Raw genomic sequence first — 22,274 nt, 5'->3', positions numbered from 1 at the left:
ACACTCATTTTGGAAGTTATCATTCTGAAACTTTGCACAACTACTGTTGCCCTCTTATGTTTTTCACTGAAATTGTCCCCATCATCCTATCTGAATGTTTGTTTTATATTGTTCATTTTAAAGATGATGATACAACAATAAAAATAAACGTATGTTTATTTTCATTGTATTATCAAAACCATATCTATTGTGTTATATTCTCCTACATTCAATTCACATTTACACAAACTTCAGAGTGTTTTCTTTCAAATGGTACCAAGAATATGCATATCCTTGGTTCTGTGCCTGAGCTACAGGCAGTTAGATTTGGGTATGTCTTCAGGCGGGAATTGAAAAAAGTAGGGGGTAGCTTTAATTAAGCGAGAGTTATCGATTTTGGCCTTCTGCATCTGCGGCGAAAGGTGGCAGAGCTACAGAAGTGTGTCAGAAAAAATCGCAAAAATGTATGTACGGTTTGACCTACAAACTATGGCCCCTATATAGAATGTACATGCTGCTTGTTTTGCTCTAGGACACCCACAAGACTTGCCTGAAGGTAGTCTGGTACCTGTTAAATATGGAAGTAGTGCCTAAAAAGGGGTCAAATATGTGTCCGTTTAAAAAAATAAATCCTGATCTTATATCTCTCAGAAATAGGACAGACACTTTAAAATAAACTTCCTGTGTTTTTAGTACATTGTCCTGCTGAAAGGTGAATTAATCTCCCAGTGTCTGGTGAAAAGCCGACTGAACAATGTTTTCCTCTAGGATTTTGACAGTGGTTAGCACTATTCTGTTTTATTTTTTTTATCCTGAAAAACACACCATTGCTTAATGATTACAAGCATTCCCATAACTTGATGCAGCCACCACTATGCTTTGAAATATGGAGAGCGATACTCAGTTATGTGTTGTATTTGCCCCAAACATAACACTTTGTATTCAGGACAAAAATTGCTTTGCCATATTTTTTTCAGTACTTACTTTAGTCCCATTTTGCAAACGGGATGCATGTTTTGGAATATTTTATTCTGTACAGGCTTCCTTTTCACTCTGTCAATTAGGTTAGTATTGTGGAGTAACTACAACGTGGTTGATCCAGCCTCAGTTTTCTCCCTTCACAGCTGTTGAATTTTAACTGTTTTAAAGTCACCATTGGCCTCATGGTGAAATCTGAGTTGGAAGGACGCCTGTATCTTTGTAGTGACTGGGTGTGTTGATGCACCATCTAAAGTGTAATTAATAACTTCACCATGCTTAAAGGGATATTCATTGTCTGCATTTTTTGATCTACCAATAGAGGGGCCCTTTGCAATGCATTGAGAAACATCCCTGGTCTTTGTGGTTTAATCTGTGTTTGAAATTCACTGTGCAACTGGAGGACATTACATATAATTGTATGTTTTGGGTACAGAGATGAGGTAGTCATTAAAAAATCATGTTAAACACTATTATTGTACACAGTTACTTGTTAAGCAAATTTAGGCTTGCCATAACAAAGGGGTTGAATACTTATTGATGCATTTTTAAATCATTAGTTAAAAAAAAGAATCTAGAAACATACTTCCACTTTGACATTATGGGGTATTGTGTGGAGGCCAAAACATCTCAATTGAATCAATTTCAAATTCAGGGTGTGAATATATTCTGAAGGCACTATAAATGATTCTATATGCTAGCTGAGCAGACCCCCCCCCAGCTTAGACTCTAGAGTTAGATGTACAACAAAGCTCCTTTTAAATATATGGCCCAAAAATCGAGATTCATATTTTGAACCCCCATGATTTTTAGGCCATATCGCCCAGCCTTAGTGTGTGTGTGTTTCCACATGTGAGTGTATTGGCCTGTATCTGTAATTGGCTGTCTAACCAATGTGATGAATATGATGAACTCTGCTTAAACCAGCTGCTTGGTTCTGCTCCCATAACCCCATTAGTCCAGAGATCTCGCTCGCTCTCTCATTTTGACAAACTCATTGACCTAATTCAAGGATGGATGCCATCTTGATCAGCTGGGAGGTGGAGGGGGGTCTCTCAACCCCACCCAATCCCTGCCCTGTGTATCCACTGTATCATCTCAAATGGAACTAATGACGATCTCCAAACACACAACAGATGAAACATTTCATTAATATGATTAGTCAGAGGTAGCATATTTACAGATGGTGTTGATTCAAGCAGTCAATTACATAATATTGTGTTGTCTAATGTAATATAATGGAATTGAATAGAATAGAATAGACACCAGCTAGACTTGTGAATCATTGGTGGGCTGACCTGCCAGACGGTGTGTTGAGGCTGCCTACCTGGTGATGGTCAAATACCACTCCCTGTGGGGGATCACTTAGACAACCAGCCAGCATTATCATGGCTACTCCCATGTCAACAAAGAGCTCTAGGGGAAATATTCCCTTCTCTCTACTAGTGGGCAATTTCTCTCAATCATCCATCAATAAAGGGTAGTTATTTACATGCAATGAGAGCCATTTCACAGGGATAGGGTTCTGAAAGGGTTTTGATAAGACCAGCTGTCTGCGTTTAGCTGGAGAGACGAAACCTAAAGTATCTACAGACCTATTCGGAGGACTCAGTTCCCTATTCTAGTAACCGCTCTTAGGCAAGTCATCGACTCATTCAGTAGGCCCACTGTTTGCCTCCATGTGTTTGTGTGAGATAAGAAAAGTGGTACTGTATAATGTAAGATGCTTACAGTGTTAAGAGACAATGTTGGCTATCCATTGATCGCCTGCCCATGAGAGAATATCCTTAACCTCAATGTCAATATTTACAGGAATTGCCTACAGACAGGAGTTTCGACCACAGTATTTACAGGAATTGCCTACAGGCAGGAGTTTCGACCACAGTATTTACAGGAATTGCCTACAGACAGGAGTTTCGACCACAGTATTTACAGGAATTGCCTACAGGCAGGAGTTTCGACCACAGTATTTACAAGCAGGTGAATAGAACTGTATTTCTGTCTCTTCTCCTCCTCAGTATCTGTCGATAGCAGCGCTGGGCTCGTGAGATGTTTGTTTTGGTCTTTGTTTGATGTGTGTGTATGACGGCTGAGGCTTTTACACAGCCTCAGTGGAGGGCTGAGAGATGCTAGATGACGCGTGTCAAGTGATATTAAACGTGAGCACCCCCCCATCCCGTCCTCCATTCCATCCTTCCTCCTGTTCCTGGCTTTGTCCGGTGTGGTTAGTGTGAAGAATGACACTTGTCATCTCTGTTTGGGGGTAGAAGATGTCATGTCTGATGTATTACCTCTGACATGGTACAGGTTCAGCGCCGCACGGCCCACTCTGGGATACATAGCTAGACAAAGGCAGGTTCAGGAAGGACAAAGACGAGCTCAAATAACACCCTATCCTGAACATATTCCCCAGTGGCTTTGGTCGAAAGTAGTGCACTGAATAGGGAGTCATTTGAGCAACCGGGCTCAGTGTAGGTCTGTGAAGTCGCCTAAATGTAAAGGTAAGACGGCGTAGTGATACGCGCGTCTTCCACCGTATGTGCGGTCACATGCCTTTGTGATTCGTATGGGAGATGATCAGCTCCTGGAGCAGTGAGGGAATTAGTGTATGGGACGTTGTGCTTCTGAGCCCTCTGCAGCCTTCTTTGTCTTTTGAATTAGGAGTTGTGTATAGGCTACCACTTGAAACCATGTCATTCATAAATGGATATTCATTGTGTGACTGCAAACCAAGAGATGATAGGAGTAATGTTTGAGTAGTGGGAGAGTTTGAGAGGTGTAGTCTTATTGATATGGACTCTCAGGACAGTAAGCAGGAAACGCACCACTACAGTGAATGCAAAATGCCAAACAAAGATATTGGGGTTCGTGGGGTTGTCTTCCAAGCTGCCATTATCTGTTTCATTTTTCTCTCTGCGTGACAGGACGAGGGGGTGCCGTGCTTGTGTGTTCCAAGGTATCCCCACTCCTTCTCTCACCCATGCATTCTGGATTGGGGCGGCAGGTAGCCTAGTGGTTAGAGCGTTGGACTAGTAAGTGAAAGGTTGCAAGGTTGAATCCCGAGCTGACAAGGTAAACATCTGTTGTTCTGCCCCTGAACAAGGCAGTTAACCCACTGTTCCTAGGCCATCATTTGAAAATAAGAATTTGTTCTTAACTGACTTGCCTAGTTAAATAAAGGTCAAATATATATTTTTTGCTAGTTGTTAAATGTATGTATGTGTGTGCTTTTAGCCATCGTTATCTTGGACTGTGGCCTGCTTGTGTGTGTGCGGCGTGGGGGTTGTGGCGTTGGTATATCAGAATTGGAACACTCTAGATGCTGGTAAATTACCTGGGTGACTCCAGGAAGGGAGGGGTTAAGCCCAAACTGGCAGGGCTGCTTTTCACAAACTGTGGCTGGCTGGAGCAGAAAGGGGAAGAGCTCAGAGGAACTCTGGCTCACGGCCAAATCCCTCCATCCCTCACCCTTTGCTACAGCTGAGTGCTTCCTGTGTGTTTGTGAACACAGTGCTGGAATGCTGCTTCCCCCTCGTCTAAGGCCGTTATATGTGTGTGTCTGGTGTGTGACGTCAGCACACACACAGCAGGTCAGTTTAGGGCTAGGCAGCTGGGAGGAGGGAGAAAGAAAGAGGGGCTGTGTTTGTGGGAGTAGGAAGCATACTTTAGTAGTCAGGTAGGTGTGTATGTTTGGTTTTACTATCCTTGATAGGGTTTAGGGAATTTTTTTTTGTGTGTGCACGCTTGGGGGAGTCTAGCCTGTCAGTTGATTTTTCCAACGGAATGGGAGGGGCAAAGGGAAGGTTACTTCCTGACTAGTCGCCCCTAACACACACACTCTCTTTTTACTTCCCCTCTGATTCTCTGTTCGAAGGTGTGTGAGAAGCACATTCAGATTTCCCTTGGCCATCGTCATCAAAACCCAACCATATTTTTCATGTTTCTTTTGTGTTTGGATTTGTACCCGTCTCGTGACATTGTAGCTGTTTATAGGTCTAGCCTCATGTGTCACTGTCTGTAATCCCCCTCCTGATGTAGAGGCTTGTCCTTACAAACACACTTAGCCTGCTTTAAAGAGCTGACAATGGCTTTTCAATGGATCCTCAGTACATTCATCTTCACACACACACACACACACCACACACACACACACACACCAACCAACCACTTGCGTTCATCTTCAGCCAAGACACTCTCTTGAGGGACTTTTCTTGGTAATTACACATGCTAATTTCCATACATCTCTAATTTCCCTCATACCTCTTCACATGGTTTGACGGATGTATAGACTGAGAGTCCAAAGCAGGCATGTGGTTTCAAAGAGGCTTGCTAAAACCCTGCTGTCCAAATAATTCAGTTGAATGTCTCACGGCTAGTCAGACAGCCGTCCTCTGCCAAGCTCCAGAATCACTCAACAGGCCAGTAAAACAGACTGGGTCTGACTGTCCAATCCAACAAAATTAGACTCCATTTTGTAAGTGATAGTTTGGAAATTGCAAGTCATTCCTGATGGATCGCGTGGCTGCTTCACCCGGCTAGACCAGAGTCGACTGTCAGTTAAGTAGACGCAGGATGACACCTCCAAACACACACACCCTCCTGATGATCAATATGCACATTTGCTGTCAAATTCACATGTAGAAGTAATGGAATTGAAATTCATAAATGTAAAAAATCAGAAAAGGGTTAATTTTCTAGGCTACAGCTGGCTCTGGTTGGTGTGACTGCTCCTGTGGAGGACAAGGCCTTTGATGTTTCAGAGAGGTCATAGCACAAACATGGCCACCCTTGGTGCTCAGCTGTGCTATTCCAGCTTGACCCTCACCTAGACCACACACGCACACACTACAGCACTCCCAAAGCAGCGTCCCTTGTGTAAATGTATTGATCAGTGTTTATGGTCTCTGTATGAGGGCTTCCTTATAGGACCACTCTCATTCTCTGGCTCTCTCTCACATGGGAATACACCACAGGTTGGTGGCACCTTAATTGGGGCTCGTGGTAATGACTGGAGGGGAATCAGTGGAAGAGTATCAAATGCATGCCATTCCATTTGTGCCGTTCTGGCTATTATTATGTGCCGTCCTCCCCTCAGCAGCCACCACTGGAATACACATAAGCCCCTCCACTCCCAGTAAGACTGAGGTGTACACCCACGCCCTAAAACCTCTGAATCTTTCCTTCTCAGATTTCCTCTGGAGTTAGACAGCCAGCCCTTCGGAGGCTGTTTTAGATAATGACATCACTAATATAGGCCTAAGGGCTGAACAGATTGCTCACTCACTTTTCAAAGGGTTCTTCGTTTCCCCCTAGACCTCCAATTGTCCATCCCAAATAGCGCCTTGTTCCCTATCTAGTGCACTACTTTTGACCAGGGCCCATGGGGATATTCATCCCATCTCTGGTTCCACCCACCCAACTGTCTTTCCTCTCCTGCAGTAGCGCACCATTCTTCACATGCTGGTCAGATCTCCTCTCAGGTCCTCTGATTCAGGCTATATGGAATTCCAAACGAGCTCTGTGCTTTTTTAGATATACTGGAGGATTCCTCTGACTAACATAGGATCCATACCCCTTCTACCGCGGTCTTCTACTGAGCTGAAATGGACCTTGGCTCTGGCTTGCTTTGGTACAGAACTGGATTGAGCTGTTCCCTGTCTGACTGTTGCTCATGTGGTAATGTGATTAAATGTCAAAGCTAAAGCCTCGCTTCTCTTGTCCTCTCTCTATCCTTGTCTATATAGGCCTACATCTTTCTTTCTTTCACACACAGGCCTTTTCTTATTTGGACAAATCTGCCGTCTCACCTCCGTCCTCTCTGCTCTGTCTTCTCTCCTCTGTCTCTAAGTGGTTGAGGAGAATTCGTTAGTAGGCAACAGACGGTCCTCCCCTCCTCGATAGCCTCCTTTAGGTGAGGAAGCACAAGTGTATCCTTTCTGAAATTTTTGCGGAAGAGTTTTGAAATCTGCCAAACCCCATTTGAAACAGCTATTGTTTTCTTCGAAGGAGAAAAGCATGCAAACATTTAAACGATACACCACTTACGATACACAACTACTAGCAAAATAGTTATCACCTTTTATACTTTGGATTCCACCCTATAAACATCATTGGCATGATGCCGCGCGATTGGAGAAGGAGAGTCTCATTTCATACAAGCATATTTTCTACCACTTTCCCTCTCCTCTCGTCGATTACCTTTGACCTTTCTAAAGGAGGCCAGAGAAGACGGAGGAGAGAGGACACAGGAGTTGAGCAAATCCAATTGAGGAAAAAGACACACACACACGACTGTGTCATATTAGATTTAAAGTGACATTCGCTCTAACCAATTCTGCAAATAATGTTAATGAGCCAACCGCCCCTGTGGCTGAATTTTTCCATCGACTTGGAATCTTAATTTGATTGAGCATCACACATATATTTCCCCAATCTAATTTATCCTAGTGGATGGTTGCACACTGAGAGCTTTTGTGCTTCGGCAAGCAGCCTTCCAGCCTCGACTAGGTCTCTTAATGTGGGAATGCTCAACCCAATTTTATTATAAGACCCCATATATAAAGGCTACATTCTTGCTCCTGTGGGTCTGCATGGGTTAATTTTGGAGGGGCTGTGGCCTCTCCTTCTCCCTGAAATGAGAGCAGGGGTTTGGTATTTTGGGGGCCCCATGTTGTTGAATGTGAGGAAGGAGGGCTTGTAGCTGGTCAAGAGAGCTTGCTGGCTTATCACCACTCATGCAGTTTCCAAAGCGCAGAGGGAGTATCTGGGCTAGTGCTTTGATGTGGGCCCCCAAGTGTATGGGTGGTCTGGGGGCCCTTGTGCATTTACACACACACACTCTCTACTTCTTGCGCTTTCACGCTCTATGTTTCTCTCTCGAAGCCAAGTGTGATTTCACCAGAGTGGTCATGAGGGTGTTTCTAGGGCAACCTCACACAGGCCTTGTTCTAAAAATGTCTGCCCTGGCCTCTCCAACACACAGCAGCCCTTAGCTGCACTTTGGGAGGGGGCTGAGGGGGGCAGGGAGGGGAACACAGTCTAATAGCTAGCACATGAGATACTGAAGATTTCATACCAACCAGCAGATGGGAAGAAGAGGGAGAGAAGGGTGTGTAAATAGTTACATTCCTGTGCTCAGCAATTAGCTCAATTAAAAGTGCATTTTTCACGTGGGACTAGTTTGTGGTGGCCAAACCGATGTACAGGAGAGAAAGAAGAAAGGTCATTACTGACCCATCTGTCAAACAGAGAGGGAGAGAACTAAGATGGATGGAGGACCCACTAAAGAGCCCCGGCAGCAGTCTTAATGGGATAGACCTTGGTGTTTGTTATGTTATGGAATGTATCTGCTTGTAAGAGATTGACATACGTTTTGTATTCTTTAAAACTTTTTGTTTGACTTTTTATTCCTATTCAGCCTGTTGTGGATTTCTGGTCTGCTAAAGATACATTACAGTAGGTGTTACATTTCCAAAGGGGTGTATCAGAGCTGCCAAGTTGTCTTTGAGCCGCATGTTTCTGATGTTCTGTTATTCAACTCGTTGGACTGGGAAAGGCTGGAGAACACACACACACACACACACACACACACACACACACGCCCCATGTCGAGTAGCTGTGGCAGCTTAGATATCCCTGTTAATACACGCCTGAAATCACAACACTCACAGATCTTTGATAAGTGGATTTATACATGCATGTCTCCACTTGGCCCCGATACGTTTTCATCTTTATCTCTCTAACTCTCTCCTCAGCACATAAATTAATTAATAACACACTCTGTCTCCCTGGCCCCTCCCCAATATTAATAAATGCATGGTCTCACGCTGGCTGGGTCTCTTTCATATGCTCATCAGTGTGTGTTCTAGACTGTCACTTGCAGCCCCGCCCTCCTCATGCATATTCATAGATGCATAGTATCCCCCCGCCTCTGGAAATGCAGAGCTCAGGAGATCAAACACTATTAAAACGAGCCAGCTCTATTATTCACTCTAACACACAGTATCTGTCTTGCTACCATTGCTGACCCAACCTGCAGTCTCTGTTTCCGTTGATTTGATTCCGTGCCACAGGACTTCGCTCTGTATTCAATGTGGTCATAATTTGATGTTAGGGGTATATGGAATATATCTTTGCACCTCTTTCATAAGGTTTATGAAGGTCTACCGTTACACATGGCATGCCTTTATTGAGAGGACATGGCTTTGTAATGAATTGTTTGATTTAATATACATCTCCCATGCTTGATGTTTTTGTGTATGTTGTTTAAAGGTTTTAGAGGTTTGGGCTTCTACGTCCTCTAGAGGTCGACCGATTTATGATTTTTCAACACCGATCCCGATTTATTGGAGGACCAAAAAAGCCAATACCGATTAATCGGCCGTTTTTAAATTAATTTATTTTTATAATAAATAAAAATGTATTTGTAATAATGACAATTACAACAATACTGAATTAACACTTATTTTAACTTAATATAATACATCAATAAAATAAATTTTGCCTCAAGTAGATAATGAAACATGTTCAATTTGGTTTAAATAATGCAAAAACAAAGTGTTGGAGAAGAACGTAAAAGTGCAATATGTGCCATGTAAGAAAGCTAACGTTTCAGTTCCTTGCTCAGAACATGAGAACATATGAAAGCTGGTGGTTCCTTTTAACATGAGTCTTCAATATTCCCAGGTAAGAAGTTTTAGGTTGTAGTTATTATAGGACCATTTCCCTCTATACCATTTGTATTTCATTAACCTTTGACTATTGGATGTTCTTATAGGCACTTTTAGTATTGCCAGTGTAACAGTATAGCTTCCGTCCCGCTCCTCCCTGGGCTCGAACCAGCAACACAACGACAACAGCCACCACATCGAAGCAGCGTTACCCATGCAGAGCAAGGGAAACAACCACCCCAAGGCTCAGAGCGAGTGAAGTTTGAAACGCTATTAGCGTGCTAACTAGCCAGCCATTTCACTTCGGTCACACCAGCCTCATCTCGGGAGTTGATAGGTTTGAAGTCATAAACAGCGCAATGCTTGACGCACAACGAAGAGCTGCTGGCAAAACGCAATAAAGTGCTGTTTGAATGAATGTCTACACACCTGCTTCTGCTTACCACCGCTCAGTCAGATACTTAGATACTTGTATGCTTGTATGCTCAGTCAGATTATATGCAACACAGGACACACTAGATAATATCTAGTAATATCATCAACCATGTGTAGTTAACTAGTGATTATGATTGATTGTTTTTTATAAGATAACTTTAATGCTAGCTAGCAACTTACCTTGGCTTACTACATTTGCGTAACAGGCAGTCTCCTTGTGGAGTGCAATGAAAGAGAGGCAGGTCGTTATTGTGTTGGACTAGTTAACTGTAAGGTTGCAAGATTGGGTCCCCCGAGCTGACAAGGTGAAAATCTGTCTTTCTACCCCTGAACGAGGCAGTTAACCCACTAGGCCGTCATTGAAAATAAGAATGTGTTCTTAACTGAGTTGCCTAGTTAAATAAAGATTAAATAAAGGTGTAAAACATATATATATCCTCCCTCTCTCCTCTCTCTCCCTCTTTCCTCCCTCTCTCTGCTGTCTCTCCCTCTATCCTCCCTCTCTCCTCTTTCTCTCCCTCTATATCCTCCCCCATCCCTCTTTCTCTCCCTCTATATCCCCCCTCTCTCCTCTTTCTCTCCCTCTATCCTCTCTCCCTCTATATCCTCCCTCTCCCTCTATATCCTCACTCTCTCCTCTCTCTCTCCCTCTATATCCCCCCTTTCTCCTCTTTTTCTCCCTCTTTCTCTCTCTCTGTATCCTCTCTCCCTCTATCCTCCCTCTCTCCTCTTTCTCTCCCTCTATATCCTCCCTCCCCCCTCTTTCTCTCCCTCTATATCCTCCCTCTCTCCTCTTTCTCTCCTCTTTCTCTCCCTCTATATCCCCCGCTCTCCTCCTTCTCTCCTTTTTCTCTCCCTCTATATCCTCACTCTCTCCTCCCTCTATATCCTCCCTCTCTCCTCTTTCTCTCCTCTTTCTCTCCCTCTATATCCTCCCTCTCTCCTCTTTCTCTTCCTCTATATCCTCCCTCCTCTTTCTCTTCCTCTATCCTCCCTCTCTCCTCTTTCTCTCCCTCTATATCCTCCCTCTCTCCTCTTTCTCTCCCTCTATATCCTCCCTCTCTCCTCTATCCTCCCTCTCTCCTCTTTCTCTCCCTCTATATCCTCCTTCTCTCCCTCTATATCCTCCCTCCCTCTTTCTCTCCGTCTTTCTCTCCGTCTTTCTCTCCCTCTATATCCTCCCTCTATATCCTCCCTCTCCCTCTATATCCCCCCTCTCTCCTCTTTCTTTCCCTCTATATCCTCCCTCCCTCCCTCTTTCTCTCCCTCTATATCCTCCCTCTCTCCTCTGTCTCTCCCTCTATCCCCCCTCTCTCCTCTTTTTCTCCCTCTTTCTCTCCCTCTGTATCCTCTCTCCCTCTATATCCTCCCTCTCTCCTCTTTCTCTCACTCTATATCCTCCCTCTCTCCTCTTTCTCTCCCTCTATATCCTCCCTCTATCCTCCCTTTCTCTCCCTCTATATCCTCCCTCTCTCCTCTGTCTCTCCCTCTATCCCCCCTCTCTCCTCTTTTTCTCCCTCTTTCTCTCCCTCTGTATCCTCTCTCCCTATATATCCTCCCTCTCTCCTCTTTCTCTCCTCTTTCTCTCCCTCTATATCCTCACTCTCCTCTCTCTCTCTCCTTCTATATCCTCACTCTCCTCTCTCTCTCTCCCTCTATATCCTCCCTCTATCTCCCTCTCTCCTCTCTCTCTCCCTCTATATGCTCCCTCTCTCCCCTGTCTCTCCCTCTCTCCTCCTTCTCTCCCTCTATCCTCCCTCTATCCTCTCTCTCTCCCTCTATCCTCCCTCTCTCCTCTTTCTCTCCCTCTGTATCCTATCTCCCTCTATATCCTCCCTCCTTTCTCTCCCTCTATATCCTCCCTCTCTCCTCTCTCTCCCTCTATATCCTCCCTCTCTCCTCTTTCTCTCCCTCTATATCCTCCCTCTCTCCTCTTTCTCTCCCTCTATATCCTCCCTCTCTCCTCTTTCTCTCCCTCTATCCTCCCTCTCCTCTTTCTCTCCCTCTATATCCTCTCTCCCCTTTCTCTCCCTCTATATCCTCCCTCTCCATCTATATCCTCCCTCTATATCCCCCTCTCTCCTCTTTCTTTCCCTCTATATCCTCCCTCTCTCTCCTCTTTCTCCCTCTTTCTCTCCCTCTGTATCCTCTCTCCTCTTTATCTCCCTCTATATCCTCCCTCCTTTCTCTCCCTCTCTCCTCTTTCTATCCCTCTCTCCTCTTTCTCTCCCTCTATCCTTCCTCTTTCTCTCCCTCCCTCCTCCCTCTATATCCTCCCTCCCTCCTTTCTCTCCCTCTATATCCTCCTTCCCTCCTTTCTCTCCCTCTATATCCTCCCTCCCTCTTTCTCTCCCTCCTTCACTTTTATTTTATAGTCAATGCCACGTTGAAGGCTTGTACAATAAAGGCTTGTTAAAACTCACTCTTTTTGTTTCCTTCCCAGGGTTTCATCTGAGTGGCACGGTAACAGACCCGGCCACGTCCTCTCAGCCTGAGATAATCTGCAGCGTGAGCGTCAGCTTCGACCGCTGTAAGATCACCGCAGTAACCTGTAGCTGCGGCAACAAGGACATCTTCTACTGCGCCCACGTTGTAGCGCTGGCCCTGTACCGCGTACGGAAGCCCGATCAGGTCAAACTGCACCTGCCCATCTCAGAGACACTGTTCCAGATGAGCCGAGATCAGCTGCAGAAGTTTGTCCAGTACCTGATATCAGTGCATCATACGGAGGTGTTGCCCACCGCACAGAAACTGGCTGATGAGATACTGTCAACTAACTCCGAGATCAACCAGGTCCACGGTGTGTGTGTGTGTGTGTGTGTGTGTGTGTGTGTGTGTGTGTGTGTGTGTGTGTGTGTGTGTGTGTGTGTGTGTGTGTGTGTGTGTGTGTGTGTGTGTGTGTGTGTGTGTGTGTGTGTGTACACGTAGGCCCCACTGAGGACATTGATTGTGAGCTAAAGGTAAAGGAAGCTCAATGCTGCTCATTAGTCTGATGCTGCCTGCAAACGAAACACTCTGTCCATCTCTAAACAACACTATAGACCTGGGTTTTATTTACCTTAGAAAGGAGGGAGAGGTCGGGGGAGGGATATAATCAGATTGTATTTGTCACATGCTTGGTGAACAACCGATGTAGCCGGTGAAATGGTTACTCACAGGCCCTTCCCAACAAGGCAGAGAGGAAGACAATAGAACAAACATACAGAGGAATATGACTCCTCTCTCAGGTTTACCCAGCTCCACAAGTTGCCTGAAGTAGAGTTATTTATTAAATTAATAAATTGTGTCGTATCTCTGTGTGCAGGGGCCCCGGATCCCACGGCAGGAGCCAGTGTAGATGATGAGAACTGTTGGCACTTGGATGAGGAGCAGGTCCAGGAGCAGGTGAAACTCTTCCTCTCTCAGGGAGGATACCACGGCTCTGGGAAACAACTCAACCTGCTGTTCAGTAAGGTAACCCCCCCCTCTCCTCCTTTAGACACTGAATATTTTCAGTCTAGTACAGAGTACTCTCCTCCTCACAGCTTCTCTATGTACAACTTTAAAACGAGTATTACTAGCTGAAACACAACTCCTTTCATATACAAACTCATTAACATCAAAATGCTGCATTGTTTCTGTTCATATCAAAGCCTCTGTTAGTCTGAAGGCCCATTACCATGGCAGTTGGCATGTACATTAAACAGTGTCATTGTTGAGGTTTGATGTTGTTTTTAGTCCTTGATGTACACTCACACTCCTCTTGTGTAGAGAAGACTAAATGCTGTGTCAACTTCTGCATTGTCATATGCACTTCAAGTGTAGATGTAACGTAATGTCAAACATTTAGCCTGAAACTCAAATCCCTACTTTTGATCTGGACCCATCTGGTCAGAAATGGTGCATTACATAATGAATATGTTATGGACTCTGGTCAGAAGTAGTGCATTACATAATGAATATGTTATGGACTCTGGTCAGAAGTAGTGCATTACATAATGAATATGTTATGTACTCTGGTCAGAAGTAGTGCATTACATAATGAATATGTTATGGACTCTGGTCAGAAGTAGTGCATTACATAATGAATATGTTATGGACTCTGGTCAGAAGTAGTGCATTACATAATGAATATGTTATGGACTCTGGTCAGAAGTAGTGCATTACATAATGAATATGTTATGGACTCTGGTCAGAAGTAGTGCATTACATAATGAATATGTTATGTACTCTGGTCAGAAGTAGTGCATTACATAATGAATATGTTATGGACTCTGGTCAGAAGTAGTGCATTACATAATGAATATGTTATGGACTCTGGTCAGAAGTAGTGCATTACATAATGAATATGTTATGGACTCTGGTCAGAAGTAGTGCATTACATAATGAATATGTTATGGACTCTGGTCAGAAGTAGTGCATTACATAATGAATATGTTATGTACTCTGGTCAGAAGTAGTGCATTACATAATGAATATGTTATGGACTCTGGTCAGAAGTAGTGCATTACATAATGAATATGTTATGGACTCTGGTCAGAAGTAGTGCATTACATAATGAATATGTTATGGACTCTGGTCAGAAGTAGTGCATTACATAATGAATATGTTATGGACTCTGGTCAGAAGTAGTGCATTACATAGGGATAGGGTGCCATTAGGGACACAGCCTAAACCCTAGCACTAATGGGAAATATTTCGTTAGCACTAATGTCTTGACCGTTATGTAAAGACTGGCTGACCATTAACACCCCTGGTTTTAATATCTGCCTGCTTTCTGATTCCTTTACACACACGGATGCTGTCCTCCTTGTCCCATAGGTGAGGGAGATGCTTCGTATGCGTGACTCCAACGGTGCCAGGATGTTAACACTGATCACAGAACAGTTCATGGCCGACCCTCGCCTGGCACTGTGGAGACAGCAGGGCACCACCATGACAGACAAGTACAGACAGCTTTGGGATGAACTAGGTGAGCACACACACTAATGAGCAGCATAATTAATTCAGATTGAGTTCATTCAAATCAAATGTTAATATTCACGTACACATGGTTTGCAGATGTTAATGCGAGTGTAGCGAAATGCTTGTGCATCTAGTTGCACGTCAGGAAGTCCAGGACCCAGTTGCACAGGGTGGGGTCGAGACCCAGGGTCTCAAATTTAATGATGAGTTTGGAGGGTACTATGGTGTTAAATGCTGAGCTGGAGTCGATGAACAGCATTCTTACATAGGTATTCCTCTTGTCCAGATGGGTTAGGGCAGTGTGCAATGTGATTGTGTCGTCTGTGGGCCTAGTGATATGATCCTTGACTAGTCTCAAAGAACTTCATGATGACGGAAGTGAGTGCTACGGGGCAATAGTCGTTTTGCTCCGTTACTTTAGCTTTCTTGGGTGCAGGAACAATGGTGGCCCTCTTGAAGCATGTGGGCACAGCAGACTGCAGAATATGTCTGTAAACACACCAGCCAGCTGGTCCGCGCATGCTCTGAGGACGCGGCTAGGGATGCCGTCTGGGCCGGCAGGGTTTTACTCACATTGGCTACGGTGAAGGAGAGCCCACAGCTTTTGGTTGCGGGCCGTGTCAGTGGCACTGTCCTCAAAGCGAGCAAAGAAGTTGTTTAATTTGTCTGGAAGCAAGACGTTGATGTCCACGATGGGGCGGATTTACTGTGTGTAATCCATGATTAACTGTAGACCCTGCCACATGCATCTCTTGTTTGAGCCGTTGAATTGCGACTCTACTTTGTCTTTATTCTGATGCTTAGCTTGTTTGATTGCCTTGCAGAGGGAATAGCTACACTGTTTGTATTCGGCCATGTTTCCGGTTGCCTTGCCATGATTAAAAGTAGCGGTTTTAATAGTCACCGTGGGTATAACATCACCGATGCACTTGCTAATAAACTCGCTCACCGAGTCAGCATATACGTCAATGTTGTCTGAGGCTATCCGGAACATATCCCAGTCCATGTGATCGAAGCAATTTTGAAGCGTGGAATCTGATTGGTCAGACCTGCGTTGAAAAGACCTGAGCACGGGTGTTTCCTGGCCGGTGAGTACACACATACTCACCGGACAGTTTATTAGGTACACAACCCCGTTTACGAAAACGGATCGCTCCTACAGACAGTGAGCCACATGGCCTTAGCTTGCTATATAAAGCAGGCAGACGGATATCGAGGCATTCAGTTACTGTTTGATTGAACGCTAGAATGGGCAAAACGAGGGACCTAGGTGACTTTGAGAGTGGTATGATCGTTGGTGCCAGCCGCACCTGTTCCAGTATCTCAGAAACAGCCGGCCTCCTGGGCTTTTCACGCACAACAGTGTCTAGTGTTTACAGAGAATGGTACAACAAACGAAAAACATCCAGTCAGCGGCAGTCCTGTGGACAAAAACAGCTTTTTGATGAGAGGTTGAAGATGATGACAAGAATCGTGCAAGCTAACAGGCAAATAATGGCGCAGTACAACAGTGGTGTGCAGAATGGCATCTCAGAACACACACAACATATCGGTCCTTGTCACGGATGGGCTATTGCAGCTGACGCCCACACCGGGTTCCACTCCTATCAGCTAAAACAGGAAGAAGCGTCTCCAGTGGGCATGCGATCACCAACAATGGACAATTGAGGAGGGGAAAACGTTGCCTGGAACATGACGGTGAGTTCAGTTTATTTGAGTGGCCTGGTCAGTCCCCAGACCTCAACCCAATATCTTTGGGATGAGATGGAACAGGCTGTTCGCATCGTTGGGATGAGATGGAACAGGCTGTTCGCATCGTTGGGATGAGATGGAACGGGCTGTTCGCATCGTTGGGATGAGATGGAACGGACTGTTCGCATCGTTGGGATGAGATGGAACGGGCTGTTCGCATCGTTGGGATGAGATGGAACAGGCTGTTCGCATCGTTGGGATGAGATGGAACAGGCTGTTCGCATCGTTGGGATGAGATGGAACGGGCTGTTCGCATCGTTGGGATGAGATGGAACAGGCTGTTCGCATCGTTGGGATGAGATGGAACGGGCTGTTCGCATCGTTGGGATGAGATGGAACGGGCTGTTCGCATCGTTGGGATGAGATGGAACAGGCTGTTGTTGGGATGAGATGGAACGGGCTGTTCGCATCGTTGGGATGAGATGGAACAGGCTGTTCGCATCGTTGGGATGAGATGGAACAGGCTGTTCGCATCGTTGGGATGAGATGGAACGGGCTGTTCGCATCGTTGGGATGAGATGGAACAGGCTGTTCGCATCGTTGGGATGAGATGGAACAGGCTGTTCGCATCGTTGGGATGAGATGGAACGTTGGGATGAGATGGGCTGTTCGCATCGTTGGGATGAGATGGAACAGGCTGTTCGCATCGTTGGGATGAGATGGAACGGGCTGTTCGCATCGTTGGGATGAGATGGAACGGGCTGTTCGCATCGTTGGGATGAGATGGAACGGGCTGTTCGCATCGTTGGGATGAGATGGAACAGGCTGTTCGCATCGTTGGGATGAGATGGAACAGGCTGGCGTTGGGATGAGGCGTTGGGATGAGATGGAACAGGCTGTTCGCATCGTTGGGATGAGATGGAACAATCGTTGGGATGAGATGGAACAGGCTGTTCGCATCGTTGGGATGAGATGGAACAATCGTTGGGATGAGATGGAACAGGCTGTCGCATCGTTGGGATGAGATGGAACAGACTGTTCGCATCGTTGGGATGAGATGGAACGGGCTGTTCGCATCGTTGGGATGAGATGGAACGGGCTGTTCGCATCGTTGGGATGAGATGGAACAGGCTGTTCGCATTGTTGGGATGAGATGGAACGGGCTGTTCGCATCGTTGGGATGAGATGGAACGGGCTGTTCGCATCGTTGGGATGAGATGGAACGGGCTGTTCGCATCGTTGGGATGAGATGGAACAGACTGTTCGCATCGTTGGGATGAGATGGAACGGGCTGTTCGCATCGTTGGGATGAGATGGAAATCGTTGGGATGAGATGGAACAGGCTGTTCGCATCGTTGGGATGAGATGGAACAGGCTGGCGTTGGGATGAGATGGAACAGGCTGTTCGCATCGTTGGGATGAGATGGAACAGACTGTTCGCATCGTTGGGATGAGATGGAACGGGCTGTTCGCATCGTTGGGATGAGATGGAACGGGCTGTTCGCATCGTTGGGATGAGATGGAACGGGCTGTTCGCATCGTTGGGATGAGATGGAACAGGCTGTTCGCATCGTTGGGATGAGATGGAACGGGCTGTTCGCATCGTTGGGATGAGATGGAACGGGCTGTTCGCATCGTTGGGATGAGATGGAACGGGCTGTTCGCATCGTTGGGATGAGATGGAACGGGCTGTTCGCATCGTTGGGATGAGATGGAACGGGCTGTTCGCATCGTTGGGATGAGATGGAACGGGCTGTTCGCATCGTTGGGATGAGATGGAACGGGCTGTTCGCATCGTTGGGATGAGATGGAACGGGCTGTTCGCATCGTTGGGATGAGATGGAACGGGCTGTTCGCATCGTTGGGATGAGATGGAACGGGCTGTTCGCATCGTTGGGATGAGATGGAACGGGCTGTTCGCATCGTTGGGATGAGATGGAACAGGCTGTTCGCATCGTTGGGATGAGATGGAACAGGCTGTTCGCATCGTTGGGATGAGATGGAACAGGCTGTTCGCATCGTTGGGATGAGATGGAACGGGCTGTTCGCATCGTTGGGATGAGATGGAACGGGCTGTTCGCATCGTTGGGATGAGATGGAACAGGCTGTTCGCATCGTTGGGATGAGATGGAACAGGCTGTTCGCATCGTTGGGATGAGATGGAACAGGCTGTTCGCATCGTTGGGATGAGATGGAACAGGCTGTTCGCATCGTTGGGATGAGATGGAACAGGCTGTTCGCATCGTTGGGATGAGATGGAACAGGCTGTTCGCATCGTTGGGATGAGATGGAACGGGCTGTTCGCATCGTTGGGATGAGATGGAACGGGCTGTTCGCATCGTTGGGATGAGATGGAACGGGCTGTTCACATCGTTGGGATGAGATGGAACAGGCTGTTCGCATCGTTGGGATGAGATGGAACAGGCTGTTCGCATCGTTGGGATGAGATGGAACGGGCTGTTCGCATCGTTGGGATGAGATGGAACGGGCTGTTCGCAGCATGAATGCTCCGTCGTCCAATCTGCAGCAACTGCGTGATGCCATTGCGTCAGCTTGACGTTTCCAACAACTTATAGAATGCCCTGAAGAATTCAGGCCGTCCTGGAGGCAAATTGTATGTACTGTACAACAAACGATCTTCCTTGCCTGCTGTTGTTTTTATTATGAACCTATGCCACTGTCACCGACACATGCTATCCACCATACTACTGTGGATAGGAAGTACTCGCGTTAGTACAGATCACACACACACACGTGTGTAGCCTGTGTTATGTTGGTTCTGCTCTCCTGCTCATGTGTGAATGAGGACCGCCCCAGCGGGTAGGCGCAGAGACTAAGCGCCGGTCTTTGAATGGATTACTGGTTGTTTACTCCTAATCACTAGACGGACAGTCAGAACTCAGAATCCCACCGGTCTGTTACCATGACAATGACTGCTGTTTTATCTCCAGCCTTTGTTGTTTTGTTTTAGTTGTCTCTTTTGCTTCTGGCCTTGTTCTCTGCTTTTTAGGGATGGCTTCGTCAGACTGATGAACACACACCCACATTGTGGAAGTTTGGCTGCTTTAGTTTGTGTTTTTGGAAGTGTAACGATGCTTTGAAGTCCAGACATCAGTCTCTCCCAGAGTCCTTCTCTGACTGCTTGATGTGTGGCAAATGCTGCCTCTCGGCTGCTTTCTTCTTTTGTTTTTCCCTCCACCTCAGGGCCGTTACTTGTCTCCTCCAGACACAAAGCTTTCCTTCATTCCTTCTCTACTTCATCTCCATTTCTTTTTTCTCTCCCTCCCTCCTTGTCCCTCTCCGCGTTTCTCAACATTTTTCTCCCCCTTTCGTCCATCAATCGCTGCCTAATGTCCAATTGTAGTTGTAATAGCTGTGTGTGTGTACACGTGCATGTGTTTTTGGTTTGTCTTTGTGACACCATCGTCCTTTATTTATTTTTTTATTTCAGCTTTATTTAACCAGGTAGGCAAGTTGAGAACAAGTTCTCATTTACAATTGCGACCTGGCCAAGATAAAGCAAAGCAGTTCGACAGATACGACACAGAGTTACACATGGAGTAAAACAAACATACAGTCAATAATACAGTATAAACAAGTCTATATACAATGTGAGCAAATGAGGTGAGAAGGGAGGTATGTATATATATATATATATCCCTGAATGTGTTGTGATATCCTCTGAGACTTATTCACTTTGTCTTTAGTTTGTTTCTGTTTACCTAGCTAGTATTGATTTGTGTCTGTGACAGTACGTGAACAGTTGTATTGTGTGTCAGTTCAAGACTGCATCTACTAAGTATGCGACTACCTTCAAATTGTTTGGAGGGAAAGAATTGATCGGATAACTTTCTAAACCCTAGACTTTGAAAAGTTGGATGAACTTTAAAACCCATTTCTTTAGTGTCGCTAAATAACAACGCTGTGTGTGTGTGTGTGTGTGTGTGTGTGTGTGTGTGTGTGTGTGTGTGTGTGTGTGTGTGTGTGTGTGTGTGTGTGTGTGTGTGTGTGTGTGTGTGTGTGTGTGTGTGTGTGTGTGTGTGTGTGTGTGTGTGTGTGTGTGTGTACAGGTGCTCTGTGGATGTGCATCGTGCTAAACCCCCACTGTAAGACGGAGCAGAAGTGTTGGTGGCTAAAACAGCTGAGGAGGTGGAACAGCGTGGACGTGTGTCCCTGGGAGGATGGTAACCATGGCAACGATCTGCCCAACCTCACCCACTCCCTGCCTCAGGGTGCCCATGGCAACCAAGGTGCGAGACAGGTCTCTTTTCTCTTTCGTTCTCTCCCCCTCCCCTGTGTTTCTCTCTCTCTCTCTGTTGTTAGCCTGCAGCTAATGTTTGAACTCTCTCTCTCCCTCCCCTCAATCTAATGCTAGTTTCTCTCTCCCTCCCTCCCCTCAATCGAATGCTAGTGTCTCTCTCTCCCTCCCTCCCCTCATTCTAATGCTAGTGTCTCTCTCCCTCCCTCCCCTCATTCTAATGCTAGTGTCTCTCTCTCCCTCCCTCCCCTCATTCTAATGCTAGTGTCTCTCTCCCTCCCTCCCCTCAATCGAATGCTAGTGTCTCTCTCTCCCTCCCTCCCCTCATTCTAATGCTAGTGTCTCTCTCCCTCCCTCCCCTCAATCGAATGCTAGTTTCTCTCTCCCTCCCTCCCCTCATTCTAATGCTAGTGTCTCTCTCTCCCTCCCTCCCCTCATTCTAATGCGAGTGTCTCTCTCTCCCTCCCTCCCCTCATTCTAATGCGAGTGTCTCTCTCTCCCTCCCTCTCCTCAATCGAATGCTAGTTTCTCTCTCCCTCCCTCCCCTCATTCTAATACTAGTGTCTCTCTCTCCCTCCCTCCCCTCATTCTAATACTAGTGTCTCTCTCTCCCTCCCTCCCCTCATTCTAATGCTAGTGTCTCTCTCTCCCTCCCTCCCCTCATTCTAATGCGAGTGTCTCTCTCTCTCCCTCCCTCCCCTCATTCTAATGCGAGTGTCTCTCTGTCTCCCTCCCTCTCCTCAATCGAATGCTAGTTTCTCTCTCTCCCTCCCTCCCCTCAATCGAATGCTAGTTTCTCTCTCTCCCTCCCTCCCCTCAATCAAATGCTAGTTTCTCTCTCCCTCCCTCCCCTCAATCGAATGCTAGTGTCTCTCTCCCCCTCCCTCCCTCCCTCCCTCCCTCCCTCCCTCCCTCCCTCCCTCCCTCCCCTCAATCGAATGCTAGTTTCTCTCTCTCCCTCCCTCCCCTCATTCTAATGCTAGTGTCTCTCTCTCCCTCCCTCCCCTCATTCTAATGCGAGTGTCTCTCTCTCCCTCCCTCCCCTCATTCTAATGCGAGTGTCTCTCTCTCCCTCCCTCCCCTCAATCGAATGCTAGTTTCTCTCTCCCTCCCTCCCCTCATTCTAATGCTAGTGTCTCTCTCTCCCTCCCTCCCCTCATTCTAATGCTAGTGTCTCTCTCTCCCTCCCTCCCCTCATTCTAATGCGAGTGTCTCTCTCTCCCTCCCTCTCCTCAATCAAATGCTAGTTTCTCTCTCCCTCCCTCCCCTCATTCTAATGCTAGTTTCTCTCTCCCTCCCTCCCCTCAATCGAATGCTAG

General features: G+C 46.2%; 1 protein-coding gene across 25 annotated transcripts in view; it reads left to right on the top strand.

Moving 5' to 3' along the window:
• LOC118358514 (zinc finger SWIM domain-containing protein 6-like) overlaps positions 1-22,274 on the top strand; it is a 76,076-nt gene that overhangs the window by 30,294 nt on the left and 23,508 nt on the right. For all 25 annotated transcript variants that reach the window (XR_008079102.1, XR_008079091.1, XR_008079101.1 and 22 more), the window contains exons 2-5: positions 12,505-12,861; positions 13,366-13,514; positions 14,862-15,012; positions 20,768-20,947. Coding sequence is in view for 2 of the 25 variants with exons in the window: in XM_052479098.1 (XP_052335058.1) it covers positions 12,505-12,861; positions 13,366-13,514; positions 14,862-15,012; positions 20,768-20,947 (837 nt within the window). In the remaining 23 variants the exon portion in view is untranslated. The remainder of the gene's footprint in view (positions 1-12,504; positions 12,862-13,365; positions 13,515-14,861; positions 15,013-20,767; positions 20,948-22,274) is intronic.

This window comes from Oncorhynchus keta, chromosome 25, assembly GCF_023373465.1.
Source record: "Oncorhynchus keta strain PuntledgeMale-10-30-2019 chromosome 25, Oket_V2, whole genome shotgun sequence".
Lineage (NCBI taxonomy): Eukaryota > Metazoa > Chordata > Actinopteri > Salmoniformes > Salmonidae > Oncorhynchus > Oncorhynchus keta.
This window is presented reverse-complemented; position numbering and strand designations above follow the sequence as displayed.